Here is a 16,795-nt window from a genome sequence, read left to right as displayed (position 1 = left end):
ATATATATATATATATATATATATATATTCGAGAAAGATACGGAGGGGACACAACTGCTGCTTGAGCTATACTTATTATGATAATATCAGGCACATAAGTGTCTGTATATATATAAGACAAGATAGTGCAGTCCCTTAAAAAACATGTCATGGGGTAGGTAAGAGAGAAAGCCAGGAATGAAATCCTGGTTTATAAAAGACAGGGAAATCAGCACTCTTTTTGAAAAAAAGCTCACAAATACAGTAGTTTCAAAATCAATGCTTTAATCGTGAAATGGAGGCCTCTTACACCGGGAGAGCACTATCACTCAAGAAACGATATGTAGCAACAGTATTCACTTAAACAGTATAAAAAAAATAAATAATTTAAATTAGAAATTATATGAAGGTGACATTCCTATTATTATTTTCTATCTTCATTATTATTATTTTCAATTTTTTCTTTAAGTGTAAATAAATATACCAGATATAATGGCTATCTATGAATTATTTTTCACACATGCTAATTGTATACATGTAGTAACTAAATATCTATCTGGCATATGTGATAGATATTGAGAAACAAGCTATCTTTCACCCACCAGCAGAGGCGCTATTAATTTTGGATATAAATTGGGATGCAAAGGTCCCAGCTGTATAACGCCCTGACGAAGCCCGGTCTGACATACAGACGAGCGGGTGAAACGTGCGTCGGCATTGGCTAAGCTGACCGATTTCATGTGATGCATGCTTTTACCGCAGTTCTTTGGTCCCGTTCACGGAGGTGTCTTTCAGAGTAAGCCATACAAGAAGAATGGAATGAACGGAGATAGAGCTCCTTATCTATGAGACAAGCATGGATATGCACGGAAAACAACATCAGACCACAGGAAAATAAGGTCGTATGAACTTTGCTCGTTGTTCAGCAGGAAACTCTGCTGCCAGCTGATATACTGGCAGTTCTCTGGATGACTTTCCCTGTCGAGGGACTTTTTGCCTGTGAAATTGGAAATTGTAATCCTTCTCCTATACTGCTGCATATTGCTCACGCTTTGCCACATACACTAGGCCCCGATGAGCTGTGCCACTGCTTGAATGCATGTATGTGCTTGCAAGGATACTATCCTGACGTGCTTTATATTTGTTATGCTTATGCTTACTAACTGCTACCATCTGCATGCCGTCCACACCTTGCTAATTGACTTGAATTGTGCTCTGTCTTCGCACATACGCATGTACGCTTTGATAAGGATACAACGTTGTTATGTTTAATACTTGATACAGTAACGTTTATTATTGCCATTTCATGCATGCCTTGTCTCATCTTGCTACAATGTACATATTTAGGAGGTCCATCTACTAAGACTACTTAGATCCCTATATTTTCCTGCCCAGCGCTTAACCTCTGTTATTGGGGTGCTGTGTGCAGTTGTGTGTAGTTAGTCTAGATAGTGGTCCGCCTTAATATACCGCTATGTATGTACATGTACTTTTCACCATTGCTTCTTCTAATGTTTATCAGCTTGCATCTATACACAAGATCTGTAATTAGCCTCTTAGATCCCATTTCTATACCTGCCCTCTGTGCACCCCTGACCGGTCAGGTTTATCATTATTACCTATCTATATAAGGTTTCTACCTTGATATTCCAGTATGCTGGTATATACTGTGTAAGTGAATACTGTTGCTACATATCGTTTCTTGAGTGATAGTGCTCTCCCGGTGTGAGAGCCCTCCATTTCACGATTAAAGCATTGATTTTGAAACTACTGTATTTGTGAGCTTTTTTTTTTCAAAAAGAGTGCTGATTTCCCTGTCTTTTATAAACCAGGATTTCATTCCTGGCTTTCTCTCTTACCTACCCCATGACACACACACACACATACACACACACACACATATATATATATATATATATATATATATATATATATATATATATATATATATATATATATTTATATACATATAAGGTTGGGACAGTATGGAAAATGCAAATAAAAACAAATAAAAAGAGTCATTTGAAAATTAAATTCCCCCTGTACTATATTGAAAACACATTATTAACACATTATTTGATGTTTTACTTTGTGAATTTAATGTATTTTGAAAATAAACACTCATTTTAAATCTGATGACTACAACAGGTTCCAAAAAAGTTGGGACAGCAGCAATTTAGGGCTAATACCGATGTGACAAGTTGAAATAAGAAGGTGATGTGAAACAGGTGAGGCAATCGTGTAATCATAGTATATAAGGAGCCTCCAAAAAAGACCTAGTCCTTCAAAAGCAAGGATGGGTCGAGGCTCGCCAATCTGCAAACAGATGCGTCAGCGAATAATCCAACACTTTGAGAACAACATTCCCCAAAGACAAATCAGTAGGATTGTGGGCATTTCACCTTCTACAGTGCACAAAATAATTCAAATCTCATAATTTTCAATTATGAGTGCATAACCCCTTTATGCATCCCTGGCCTCTGGAGGAACATATAAAGCAAATATAAGTTAACCTTGTTTGGCTGGGGATTACATACCCTAACTATGCCACTAACACAAGTTTAAAGGACTATGTGAAAACAAAGTCGATAGCTCACAATTGTTATTATTCACCTTAAAGGGATATCAAACCCAACATTTTTCTTGTATAATTCAGATAGAATAAACAATTTTAAACAACTTTCTAATTTGCTTCTTTTAACTAATTTGCTTTGTTCTTTTGGTATCCTTTGTTGAAAACCCTAGCTAGGTAGGCTCATGAGTTGGGAACTAGCTGCTAATTGGTAGCTGCCCCTTACCATTGGCTTACCAATGGGTTCAGCTAGCTCCCAGTAGTGCATTGCTGCTCCTTCAATAAAGGATACGAAAACAATGAAGCAAAATTGATAATAGAAGTAAATTAGATAGTTAGAATAAATGAAGAAAGTTCCAAAAAATGAAGCAAAGTGATAGAAAAACAGGTCACTTTTATTCCTTAAAAAAGTATGTAGACATACAAAACCAAGGTGGTTAAGCAGTTAGCATAGCTGAGTCTGACTGGTTTCGGTCGTATTGACCGTAATCATAGCATAGCACCTGTGGGGGGTGTACCTTTTTATGCTAAACACACATTGATTTGATTGGTTAAAAACAAGTGGCCAACAATTTAACCGTTTAAACACTTACAAATAATTGTATAAACATATTATTTACATGTATTGAAATACAATTGGTTGGTTCTGATAATAAACATTTAAAGATTTAAAGATGACCCAATGATTGATTAGAAAAATACCTGAACAGTGATCATTTTAACCATATTAAATTCATAGATAATAAATGCATGAATGTGCATCCTCATATGTGCATATATTCACATTATATGGATATACATATGTGAATAAAGAAAAACAGAAATGAATAACATGTATATGCACATAAGAGGAATTGAATTATAGCAACAGATGGCAAATAAAGGATTAACAGGTACTGACAATAGTATTCTTAGTGATGCCCTGTCCAAAAAAAATGCAAATATATAGACGGATATAATTATACACACACATACACATACATGTACATAATATATACATATATATATATATATATATATATATATATATATATATATATAGCTACTCACACATATGAAGGGAAGATATACATATTAGAGATAAATAGAATCACATCAAACATCAATCAATTTAGAAGAATTCAGCCATTGGTTAATATGGGGAGAAAAGAATATTTAGATCAAATCTTGAACACTATCGAAACGTACATTAAGATAAAGTATCCAAGAAGGACCTCATACAAAGATTCACAATGGTACAACCATAGTTGATCATGTTCTTTAAAGTTTCTCCCCAACAACATGGAGCCAAAACTAAAACCAAAAACTAAAACTAAGATTAAAAAAGTCTGGTGATAGTGTGGGGTCTAGATGTGAGTAATCATTTCTGCCAGTAATTGATTATATCATACTCTGAGTTAAACCCTAAAGGCACTAAACACCTAGTTCTAAAGATCCAATATATTTCTTGTTTGCAGAGTATGGAAAACTTGTCCCCACCCCTAGGAGGTGTTTTAATTTGTTCAATCGCCTGCCATTTGAAATGGGTCACATCTTGATGATGACAGTCTATAAAATGTGAAGAGAGTGCTGAGCATCTTTGTTTGCTGGTTACATAAGAACAATGCTCCATAATACGTTTACCAACCTCTCTGGTTGTTCTCCCTGTGTATTGCTTTTTACATTGGGTACACTCAATAATGTAAATGACAAAAGTACTCTTGCAATTTATGCATCCCTTTGTGTAATATTGTTCTCCAGTGACATGAGGTGCATGTTTTTCTGCCACATTTATAGGTGCCATTGTACCGCATCCAGGATGACCCAGAATTAGAGTCAGTCCTGAGCATGCTCGGTGCAAGAATATTACCTAATGTAATGTTCCTTTTTGGAATAAACATGCAACCTTGTTCAATAGTTTGTCTAAGCCCTTTGTCACCCATTAATATGGGAAGATTTTTCTTGATTATTCTACAAACATCATCATATTGATTTGAATATGATGTGATGAATTTAGGTTTGGACAAATTTTGTTGGTTGCAGTTATCCTCAGGTTTTTCCCTGCTATTAAGCAGATGAGCTCAGTCAATTTCCTTGCTGGAAAAATAGGCTTTATTGATAGTACTCTTAGGATAACCCCTCTTGATCATTCGGGTTCTCAGATCTCTGCTCTCTAACCGGAAAGTGCTGTCCTGGGAACAGTTTCGTTTTGCTCGCAAGAATTGACCTTTAGCAATGCCTTTAAATACATGCTGTGGATGACAGCTTCGGGCATAGGTTTGCGGTAGAGAGCAGAATTCACTGTATTATTCTTTCCATCACCTGCAAGGGTGACATCTAAGAAGTTGATCTGTGTTTTTTGCCATTCATGGGTGAATTGCAAACCCACATTATTGGTGTTGAGGAATGCAACAAAATCACTAGCCTTTTGTGCATCAGATGACCAAACAAGCAGAAGGTCATCTATGTACCTGACATATTTAACAATATGGTCTGAGGGGGCGGTACTACCTCCATAGATGTGGCACCTCTCCCACCAACCCATAAAAAGGTTGGCGTAGGAGGGGGCAAATTTAGCCCCCATGGCGGTGCCACATCTCTGTAGGTAGTAGCGCCCCTGGAACATAAAAAAATTATGCTCCAATAGAAACTGGACAATCCTCACAATGAGGGTTTTAGATTTAGAAGACAAATCAGTAAATAAGTCAAGAAAAAAATGCCACTGCATAGAGACCATGAATATGTGGAATGGAGGGGTACAGGGACACCACATCAATGGTTAACCAACTGTACTCCTCCCTCCATACCAAAGACTCCATAACTTGAAGAACATGAGATGTATCTCTAATGTAACTTGGTAGGAGATGAACTAGTGGCTGTAGGTAATCATCAACCCACTTGGATAAGGGTTCCAATAGAGAGCCTATACCAGCTACTATTGGTCTTCCCTTAATGTTAATCAGGCTCTTGTGAACTTTTGGGAGGTGGTGGAAGATAGGCGTCACTGGATCTGAGACCAAACAAAGTCTTGCTGTTTCCTGGTATATAAGACCCTCTTCCACCACCTCATCCAAAAGGCTAGTTAGTTCTCTTGTGAATATTGGAGTAGGATTTTTGGAGAGAACAGAGTATGTTTTAATGTCACCAAGTTGTCTTAGTGCCTCCTGATTATAATCCACTGTATCCATAACCACCACACTCCCTCCTTTATCAGATTGCCTGATCACTATTTTGTCATTTTTTTGTAAATTTAGTAAAGCTTCCCTCTGCTTGAGCGAGAGATTTGATGGACCAAAGTCCAATGAGTTTGAAAGATCAGTAAGATCTTCAACAACCCTTTCATGAAACAATTCAAGTAATTTACCTCTAGCTTGTGTGGGATAGAATTGTGACTTATCTTTAAGCTTGGGTTTGTTTCTTGTAATATGGGATTGTTCTCTTTCTAAATTCTCACCATCAAGATCTTCAAGGGTAACTATGGCACATGTGTCATCATAGGTGGCACTGTTGGAAACATCTAAATCAATTGATGGAGTGTCTAAAGTCTCAGTACTTGGTTGGTCAGAATTTTGATAGAACTTCCTAAGTGTAAGGTTTCTGATAAGTTTATTTAAGTCAAGGATTGTTTGAAACAAATTAAATTTCCTTGACGGTACAAAACCCAAACCCAGATTAAGTAATTTAGTTTCTTCTTCAGTCAACTGATAGGTAGAAACATTTATCACCATATTCACTGATATTTCTTTGGTCTGGTGTGTTTCCACCTCAGAGTGTATCTCATCTGTTGTGTATTTGTCTGTATATTTTTCTCCTCTATGGGTCCTCCTCCCCCCTGAAATTGTTTGGGAACCTCCTGAAAAACCTGTTGGTTAGTATTAGGTTTATCTAATTGTATGTGACATGGTATAGGACCATTACTTTTAGCTCCCTGATTAGGGTGTCCCTTTAAGATGCCTTTGTGTGTGTTAGTACTCCCTGTTGGTTTAGGCATATTAGCTATTGTATCAGGTTCGGAGTTAGAATCTTCCCCTCCTGAAGCACCTTCAAAGCTAGATGCAAATCTGTCCTCAGATTTTGTATGTCTACATACTTTTTTAAGGAATAAAAGTGACCTGTTTTTCTATCACTTTGCTTCGTTTTTTGGAACTTTCTTCATTTATTCTATTTACCAGTGGATTGTTGGGGCATCCACTCATTATTACGAAGCTGCTTTGTGGTCTGCTTATTGGGCTTTTTTTCTAATCCTCATGAACTTTATAATGGCCTACCTTCATTGACAGTGAGCATTCCTGGTTTCTTGTTGATATCGCACACGGGGACCTCTGGAGGATCTGAGTGGTGTCCTCTGGCAGAGGAGCAGCGACAGCATGCCGGCAGCAATTGGTAACCTTCTAGCCGTCAGCGAGGACCATACAGCTGATTCCTGGTTCTGCATGAAAAGCCGTGAATAACCCCCGCCGATTGGCTGAATCGTCATCACATGACTTGCTACATCATCGTCATTCCGCAACACACAAAGGGGCTTGGCACATCATCATAGATTGATTGGTTGGTTCACAAGCATCTGTTACGCTACTACGGAGCCACATTGCAGCCATCTAGCAAGTGAGTTCACTGCATGTGTTACACCTGGCGTACGACCATCTGCAATGCTACAACGGAACCACACCACAGACATCTAACAAGTGAGTTTATTGTACTTCACCACACTTGTTACATGCCACTATGAAGCTTGGATATTAAGGTAAAGAGTGATCTTACCGTCTCAGCTGTATATGTCAGCGGCTACAGCGGTGCCTGCCCTTAATGTGTTCTTTTTTCTGACAATTGGTGAGTTCAACTTTATCACCACTGTTTTGCAAGCATTAGCACATCAGGTTTTTTTCTACACTAACTGTATTTGTTGCATGATTAGCAAGACCATCTTTGCCACTGTGATTACCGGCACTATTTTTTGAACTGCACTATAAGTTTCTTTTGGGACTAATCGACCATTGAGCTAATTAATTACTCTGGACCCATTCTGTTGTCTACGAACGGGTTTGGTCCTTACTCACACAGATATCCCTGATAGCCTGTTTTATTGTATGTATTTCAACGGGCTCAGGGTTTTTTTTCCTAAGTGTGCTTTTTTAACTTATATTCAATATTTGTGCTTGGATATATATAAAGGAAGTCAAGACTGACATTTGGCCTTTAAACTCTACTTATTGCTTTCTATTTTTTAAATTAGATAGTTGTTTACAAATGTATGCACTTTAATCACGAAAGAAACATTTTGGGTTTCATGTCCCTTTAATTATAAACATTACTTTGCCAATTCTATTGTGCACAATACTATGAGATTATGCTAATAATACAATCACTTTAGAAGATCAATAAACTCTAGTTGCACATATACAAAATAAAATCCCTAACCATGAATGAACAAAGGAACATACAAACACCTAAGTACTATATTCTGGGAAAGGTCAGATAATAAGGGCACTGTCACTGCTCTATGGTTTTTGCTTGTATGCACAGTGCAAACCCACTGTTAAAGAATCATGTTTGTCACAAATAATTTGGGAAAAGCTTTAGAATCCAGTTTATTGGCGACAGTAACCAGCCACGTAGCCATTACATGCTATGCTATACTTTAAAATAATCAGGATTTTAATAAATACACAATTATTTGATTTAATGTTTATATATAATTTGATATACAACATTTTTGCAGCTCTCTGACTAAATATAACAATTTTATTCAACAAAATGAAATTTCTGAAAATAATAATAATAATTTATACTAATAGATTAAAAGGACAGTTTACCCAAAAATGTTCTCCCCTTTAAATTGTTCCCAATGATTCATCTTACCTGATGGAGTGTATTTAATTGTTTACAAGTAGCTCCTTCACCCCTATTTTGGCATTTGAAATAGCTAATTTAGCCTGTTGTATACCCACTTATAGTAAAAGTTTGTATACTGGAGTCTCATCTATTGAAAAGCCTAAGTAAACACAGCCAGAAAAATAAATTACACTCTCCGTAGAGTACAGGATAGTAAAGTAATAAAATGACAATTTTCCATTGTTCTGTTTAATTATTGAGCTTTGATTTTCCAGAAAATTATCAGTTAAGGACAATGAGATATGCTGTAACCTGAAACTCAACCCATTATAATAGGCTGTGGATTAAAAGCAGAAAAGCAGATACTTCATATATAAAAATAAACCTGCAAATGCAATTTCTCCTAAATTTGATACTATACAACTAGAATGACAAATCATTGAAAATACATTAATATAAAAACAATTTTACAGTGTACTGTCCCTTTAAGGGCTGACCATTTATAATATGTATATTACAGGTGGCCCTCGTTTTACAACAGTTCATTTTACACTGTTTCAGAATAACAACCTTTTTTTTCAGTCATGTGACTGCTATTGAAAAGCATTGAGAAGTAGTGCATTTATTAAAATAGCCAGTAGGTGGAGGTGTCTGCTTGTGTTGCAGCAACGCCAAGCAAGTTGAAATTAATCAGTTTAACCAGACCTGAGCTATCGAGCAGATTTCAAAGGAACAAGATCTTCCTGTCTATAACTCAGTGCAGATTGAAATGCATAGAAAGAACTGTTTGTAGAAAAATACTAGTGAAGTCTGTGTTGTGTGATTAATTTATTAGGTTTATAATGCTGTTTAGCAAATGTTTTTGTTCATTTAACTTAGTTTAATTATATATTCTGTGTTGTGTGATTATTTTATTAGGTTTATAATGCTGTCAAGCATTTAAAGTCTTCATTTCAAAGCTTTAAAAATAATGTATTAGGTGTTACTTATGAAAATTTTGAGAGGGGCCTGGAACCTATCTCCCTCACTTCCCTTTGACTTACATTATAAACTGGGTTTCAATTTACAATGGTTTTGATTTACAACCATTCCTTCTGGAACTTAACCCCGGCGTAAACTGAGGGCTACCTGTATATATATATATATATATATATATATATATATATATATATATATATATATATATATATATATATATATATATATATATATATATATATATATATATATATACCTTGGCCATGATTAGGAAACTTGTATTATTTACCATTAAAATTCTACTTCTTTACTGTATTATAACCTGCATATATTTAAATTAGAGCCTTCACAGCATAAATAATATGTTACCAGTTTATATTAAAACTCTACTGAATTACTCTACTTACAAAAGAAACAGACCCAAATACTTTAGATACATTTAATAACATAAAGCGTATAGTCTTTTCTTTTCTCTTTTTTCACAAACTCCTTGCATAAATCTTGGGCATACTTAAATCAACCTATTAATCACGTGCCAGAAAAACTCTCTTATTTATTTACCAGACCTAAAATCATGCACATTATTGCACTTACAAATTCCTTAGTTCACTTGCAAAACAATATTTTAGATGCATTTAATAACATACAGCGTATAGTCTTTTCTTTTCTCTTTTTTCACAAACTCCTTGCATAAATCTTGGGCATACTTAAATCAACCTATTAATCACGTGCCAGAAAAACTCTCTTATTTATTTACCAGACCTAAAATTATGCCCATTATTGCACTTACAAATTCCTTAGTTCACTTGCAAAACAATATATTTATATGCCTTAGGCACATCAAATCACTCATCAATCTTTATTTGCATAAAACAAATATAATGTTAAACTAAAATGCTATTAATAACACACAGAATTAAGAATATACATATGGCTTTAAAATCAAGTTACAGCAATAACACTTCAAGCAAATCATTACAACGTCTGATTTCCTAGCTAAGAATCATTGATACACACACAGCTCTAGCCTTAATAATTACCAGTCAGAAAAAACAGATAAAAAAGCACCAAGGTCAGCTTTTGCAGCGATTGTAAGAAATACACACTCATCTCTCAACTTGCATACCTTAAATATTTCAATCACTGAATTCACTCCCCAACATTTATTCTTAAGCAATTTTAACATACATCAAACTTTTAAAGACACAGGAAAAACATTTTATTAACATTCTATCTCTTTAAGGAAAACATATATTTCAAACATATCAGGGACATTAAAAACACGTCAAGATATACTCTCCACCAAATTTAAAATGTATCTAAAATTGTCTGAACTTGCTAAGATTGAATGGCCATTTCCCAGCAAATTGAGACATAAACAAATTATTTTTAGACAGGATAATAAATGCTCAGATATTTAGTGAGGAGTAAACCTTTTACACATAACACAGTGAAACATCGGACAGACACTTCTTACACATAAAGACACAAAATCTCAGTTACATAGAATCTCTGTTTCATTACTGCAAAGACCATAAAACAAAAAGAAAGGGTTTTCACATACCAAGCCATTTTTCAAGATACATCTTGTCATGTCACATTACAACATATGTACAGGGAGTCAGGAACTTTTTCCATGAGCACAGTATGCAACAAACAGCTACAGCACTTATCACTAAGCCCTTTGAACAGATCCCACATTCACAACACAATAAGAATAGCAATGAAATACGCAATTAAGCAACAAGCATCAAGTAACCATTCAGCTCCAGTGATATTAAAACTAAACTATACTATATGCTTCTATAAAGGACTTTTAACCCTTTAAAACCCTTAAAACGAAAGACTTTAACTTCCGTTATCGCAAGACTCTAACTTGCAAACAAATAAGGTGAGACTTTAATTCACGCTATAACTTGCGCTAGGACTCAAACCTACGCAAACCCCACGCTTAACGACAGGACTCAAACCTGTCCAGGGGAGTTTAACCCCTTATAAGGGGACTTTAACCCTTTATATATCCCTAACACTGTCCAGACTTTGGGTTCAGATTCACAGAGGTAAAAGCAGAATAAAAACACTTATCTGCTTACCCCTTTGTGAATCCCATGTTCTGACACCAGAATTGTTAGGCATTATCTTATAACCGGGGGTATCACTTGACACTTAGCAGTATTCTACACCTTCACCTGGAACTGAATGGGTTACTTTGCGAGATCTCAGAAACAACAATCAGACAGGTAGCAAGTAAAGTCTAATCACTGTTCTGTTTATTATAAGGCATCACAGACTTTTATAGACAATTGTTACAGTATATGGGGTTAAACAATGACGTAATCATAGCCACACCATCTTACACAGTATGCTTGAAACAAAGAACTTCATTAAAAATAAGGCATAAAAAGGAGTATTTTTATTGAGCGAGGATTGTTAGAAAAAAGTATACCTGGGCGCATCACCAAAGACATAACAAGGCCATCGGACAAATTATTGAAATAAAAGTGTTCAGCTTCATATTTTTCTCACAGAAAAATTACTCTCTTATAATGAAATATAATGAACTGATTTTAAAATGGAATCTAAAACAAAATGTATGAGTAGAGACAAAATGGTGTCAATATTGTTATATATATATATATATATTCTTACAGTGCATCTTAAAAGGAAATGAAACCCAGTTTTTTCTTTCATGATTCAGATAAAGCATGTGATTTTAAACAACTTTCCTTTACTTCTATTATCAATGTATCTTCGTTCTCTTTGTACCTTTTTGTAAATGCAGGGATGTCTGCTTAGAAGCCGGCCCATTTCTGGAGCATTAGATGGCAGCACTATATTATGCCATGTAGTGCTCCAGATGCCTACCTAGGTATCTCTTCAACACAGAATAACATGGGAACAAAGCAAACTTGATAATAGAAGTAAACTGGAAACTTTTAAAAACTGTTATGCTCTGTCTAAATCACAAAATAAAATTTGGTGTTTTTATATCCCTTTAAGGTTAGCACTCAAAGGAAACCAGAACTGAATTTTGTAGCATGCCACATAGAAGCCTACGTAAGGGAGTCAGCATGGCCGTGCTAGCCAAACTCAGCTGCACTAATATTTTTGCACTCCACTTGTAATGTAGATCAAAGTAATTAATGCCCCTTTAAATAAAGTCTAAAAATATCATCCTCATTTGATTTGCTTAATAAAATGGAGTGATGCAATGGTATTAGCTGCAACTGGGCTCATTCATTTTACCACACAGTGATTATAGAATTACATATATTACAATTATTTACTCTTCATCCTCTATAATAATTTCTCTGGGGATATTCCCATGGTTTTCATTCATTGTGAAAGCTTTGGAGGCCTCTTCTAGGGTTGACTGCTTGCTTGATGCCTGCGGGTGGAGTTGCTGGTAAAGGGGATGTATACACATCTCATAGAGCAGTGGTTAATAATGATCAATTTGGGCCAAAACTCTGTGGTTCCATTTGGAATTTCTGAAGAGTGCTTAATAATATTTAGCAGAAATGTTTTTTAACACTGTCTGATAGTATTGATAATGATGATCAGTTTGCTGTGTATTTTCTGCAGTTCTCTACAGACTGAAGAAGCAAGTAGGATTTTTGAGAAATATGACAAATTCATACTACTTTTAAAGGATCATGAAGATGAAATGTACAGTATCTGGACTCAAGACCTTGACACTCTTTGCAGGACTCAATTAAATCAGCCAGTTCTTAAGTGGAATGATGATGGACAATATGAAACAAATTTTAGCCCAAAGGTAACGTTCTTTGTTGCAAATTTTCACTTATACTTAGAGACTAAATTATAATGATTTATTATATTTCTTAAAGTGAAAGTCAATCCTAGCATTTGTGAAACACTAGGATTGACCATTGAAACAAAAAAGGTGACTTTCAAGCGTTGCACCGTTCTGAGCTACTCAGGCAGCCTACGGCAGAACGCTGTTTTGTTAAGATCTGAGGTTTCCACCTCTTAGCAAATAGCATGCAGGAAAACCAGCTCCCAAAAGCGCCAAGCCTGATTTACCACACGGCTATTGGCTAAGATTTGAAAACGTCACCTCTCAAGCAAAACAGCGATCTGCCATGGGTTGCCTAAGGAGCTCAGAATGGCAAACGCTTGAAACAAATAAAGGAGCTTTCTGCATGAAGAATGTTATACTTCATGAATGAAAGTCCCCTTTATTTGTTACAATGGTCAATCCTAGCGTTTCACAAACGCTAGGATTGACTTTCACTTTAATGTTTTCATTGATATGTTTGCATAAGGTGCTATTTGCAACATTTAAAAGGATGCTAAAAAAAAGCCCAAATAAAGGCCGCCTATAAAAGAAAGAATTCCTTAGAAAAAACAAATACTAAAAAAAATACACTTAAAAGAAAAAAACAATTTACGTACTGTTCAAAGTCTTTTGTTTGGAGTCCATCTTTATCCAAAGTAATCCTTGATCCAGTGCTGCACGTGGTCCTCTCCACAGGGTCCTATTCTGGGATCCTTTAGGGTTAGTGCACAACTTGATATTACAAGTCCATGGTAATTCAGATATACCAGAGAAGGTTTAGCGCAGCAGACATAGTGCACCCATTACTTTTAATTAATATCGCAACCGCACTAAATTGCACTGATATAACAAGTTGAAAGTTATGGGTTGCAAGTGAGCAAAAGCCAGTGTGGAGTAAAGTGTAAGGGTTAAAAAATTAATTTTCAAAAAAGACATAGCGTAATACACATTAAAATAAAGTATTACACTCATATATTCACATTTGTAATTAAAAAAAAAAATAACAACATATTTTTAAATGTTTTAAAAGGGTTAAAACTGGATATGGTACATGGTAAGGTGTTTGATTGGGAAGGGCCCAAATGTGTGTGTGTGTATATATATATATATATATATATATATATATATATATATATATATATATATATATATATATATATATATATAAATAAATATATAATATATGTCTAAATGTGTGTATTTTCATGTTTTTATGTGTATATATATGTATGAGAACTTACATACACATATATTTATTAAAAAAAAAATATATATATATATATATATATATATATATATATATATATATATACACATACATACATACAATTAGGTGTGTAAATAATTGGACACTGACACAAGTTTTATTATTCCAGCTGTTTATCAAAATAAATTTAAGTTACATTTAAATAATGAATATGGGCTTAAATTGCAGCCTCTCAGATTTAATCTGAGGGTATTCACATCCAAATTGGAGGAAAGGTTTTGAGATTACAGCTCTTTAATATGTAGTCCCCTCTTTTTCAATGGACCAAAGGTAATTGGACAATTGACTCAAAAGCTGTTTAATGGACATGTGTGGGCTATTCCTTTGTTATTTCATCATCAATTAAGCAGGTAAAAGGTCTGGAGTTGATTCAAGTGTTGCATTCACATTTAGAAGCTATTGCTGTGAACCCACAACATGTGTTCAAAGGAGCTCTCAATGCAAGTGAAATAGGCCATCCTTATGTTGCAAAAAAAAAAGAAAAAGAAATCCATCAGAGAGATAGCAGGAATATTAGTAGTGGCCACATCAACAGGTTGGTACATTCTGAGAAGAAAAAAAACACACTTGTGAGCCTTGCAACACAAAATGGCCTGGATGTCCAATGAAGACAACAGTGGTGGATGATAGTAGGATCCTTACCATGGTAAAGAAAAACCCCTGCACAACATCTAGCCAAGTGAAGAACACTCTCCAGGTGGTAGGCATATCGTTGTCCAAGTCTACCATAAAGAGAAGACTTCACAAGAGCAAATACAGAGGTTTCACCACAAGGTGCAAACCATTTATAGGTCTGTAGAATAGAAAGGCAAGATTAGACTTTGGCAAAAAATATCTTAAAAAGCCAGCACAGTTCTGGGACAGCATTCTTTGGACAGATGAAACTTAGATCAACCTGTTCCAGAATGATGGGGTAAAAAAAGTATGGAGAAGGCTTGGAACGGCTCATAACCCGAATCATACCACATCATCTGTAAAACACAGTGGAGGCAGTGTAATGGCATGGGCATGCATGGCTTCCAGTCGGATGAATTCAGAAGTGTATATGAATTCAGTGACATTTATTTGACGGTGCTTCACTTTACAGATGGACAATAACCCAAAACATATTGTGAAAGTAACCCAAAAGTTTTTTAAGGCAAAAAGTGGAATATTCTGCAATGGCCGAGTCAATCACCTGATCTCAAGCCAAATGAGCATGCATTTCACTTGCTGAACACAAAACTTATTGCAGAAAGACCCACATTTTTTTAATGAAAAGGAATGGGAATGCTCACTAATACTCAGTATTCCTTTTGTTTTAAACAGAAAAAATACTGAACAGTGCAGCACACAAATATTCTGAAAAAACACATTCGTTCCACATGAGCTCCACTACTTGAGTGAATTTTTTTGTGTTGTAGTGGCTTTGAGCTCAAGTGCTATCTGACATGAAATTTATTGCATGCCCTCAAAGACAGGTCATAACTACTATTGGTGAAGCTGGGGCAGTGGCATCAGGGCCTAAGTGCTGAGGGGCAATAGCAGCCAGTCTATACATAGGTGTGTGCAGAATGTGTACAATTCTAATGCAGGGGAGCCTTTAATTAGTGCAGGTTGTCTATCTGTCTGTCTATCTATCTGTCTGTTTATCTATCTATTTATTATATTCTTAAAATCATTATACTACTGACTTACCTTTTGGGGGGGGGGGGAATCTTTTGCACCAGGACCCTCTGTTGACTAGGTCCACTACTGCTCAAAGAAATCTATTATCTGAGGAAAATGAAGCACCTGAGGTATTTGACATAAATAGTGTAGTGAGCACAATGCTCATATATTAAATATTAAGCATGGCCCAGTGCAAAAATTCAACCGGTATGGATGGTGCTGCAATGATGTTATGCTTCATACAATGCAAGTATTTATTCTATGTAAATATATATCTGATAGCCTAGGTTTTATTTCAGTAATGTTTTGACATTGCTCCAGGCTCTAGAGGGTATTGGAAGGAAAATAAGGATATTGGTGCGCCTAATTAACTTTCAAGACAACTAGAGGTCATTGGTCCTATTTTCAGGCACCCATCCGTGGGGTGTGAAATAGTCAAATACTAAGGTTCTACTTTGTTCAACTATGATAATTTTTCATAACTGAAGCTACACTCAAAATGACACACAGCCAAATATCTACCAGTTAAAATTCATATGATATTCCTTTGAATATGACAAAATTGGATGGACTAGATTACAAGTGATGTGCTAAAGTGGGCGTGGGTCGTTATAAGCAATATCGCGACTGTGCTAACTTGTGCAGATATTACAAGTTGAAAGTAAACGGGTGCACATGAGTAAAACAAAATTTGCCTTTGTCGGGTTAGCACAAGTGAAGAACAATCTTAAGCTGT

At 35.5% G+C, this 16,795-nt stretch overlaps 1 protein-coding gene across 1 annotated transcript in view; it reads left to right on the top strand.

Annotated features, from left to right (window-relative positions):
* The window catches only part of LOC128658546 (dynein axonemal heavy chain 11-like), a 1,692,686-nt gene that overhangs the window by 261,418 nt on the left and 1,414,473 nt on the right, over positions 1–16,795 (top strand). Inside the window, 1 exon segment of the mRNA XM_053712841.1 lies at positions 12,926–13,118. Coding sequence (XP_053568816.1) covers positions 12,926–13,118 — 193 coding nt within the window.

Source organism: Bombina bombina, chromosome 1, assembly GCF_027579735.1.
Source record: "Bombina bombina isolate aBomBom1 chromosome 1, aBomBom1.pri, whole genome shotgun sequence".
Lineage (NCBI taxonomy): Eukaryota > Metazoa > Chordata > Amphibia > Anura > Bombinatoridae > Bombina > Bombina bombina.
Note: the sequence above shows the minus strand (reverse complement) of the source record. Positions and strands in the feature narration are given on the sequence as shown.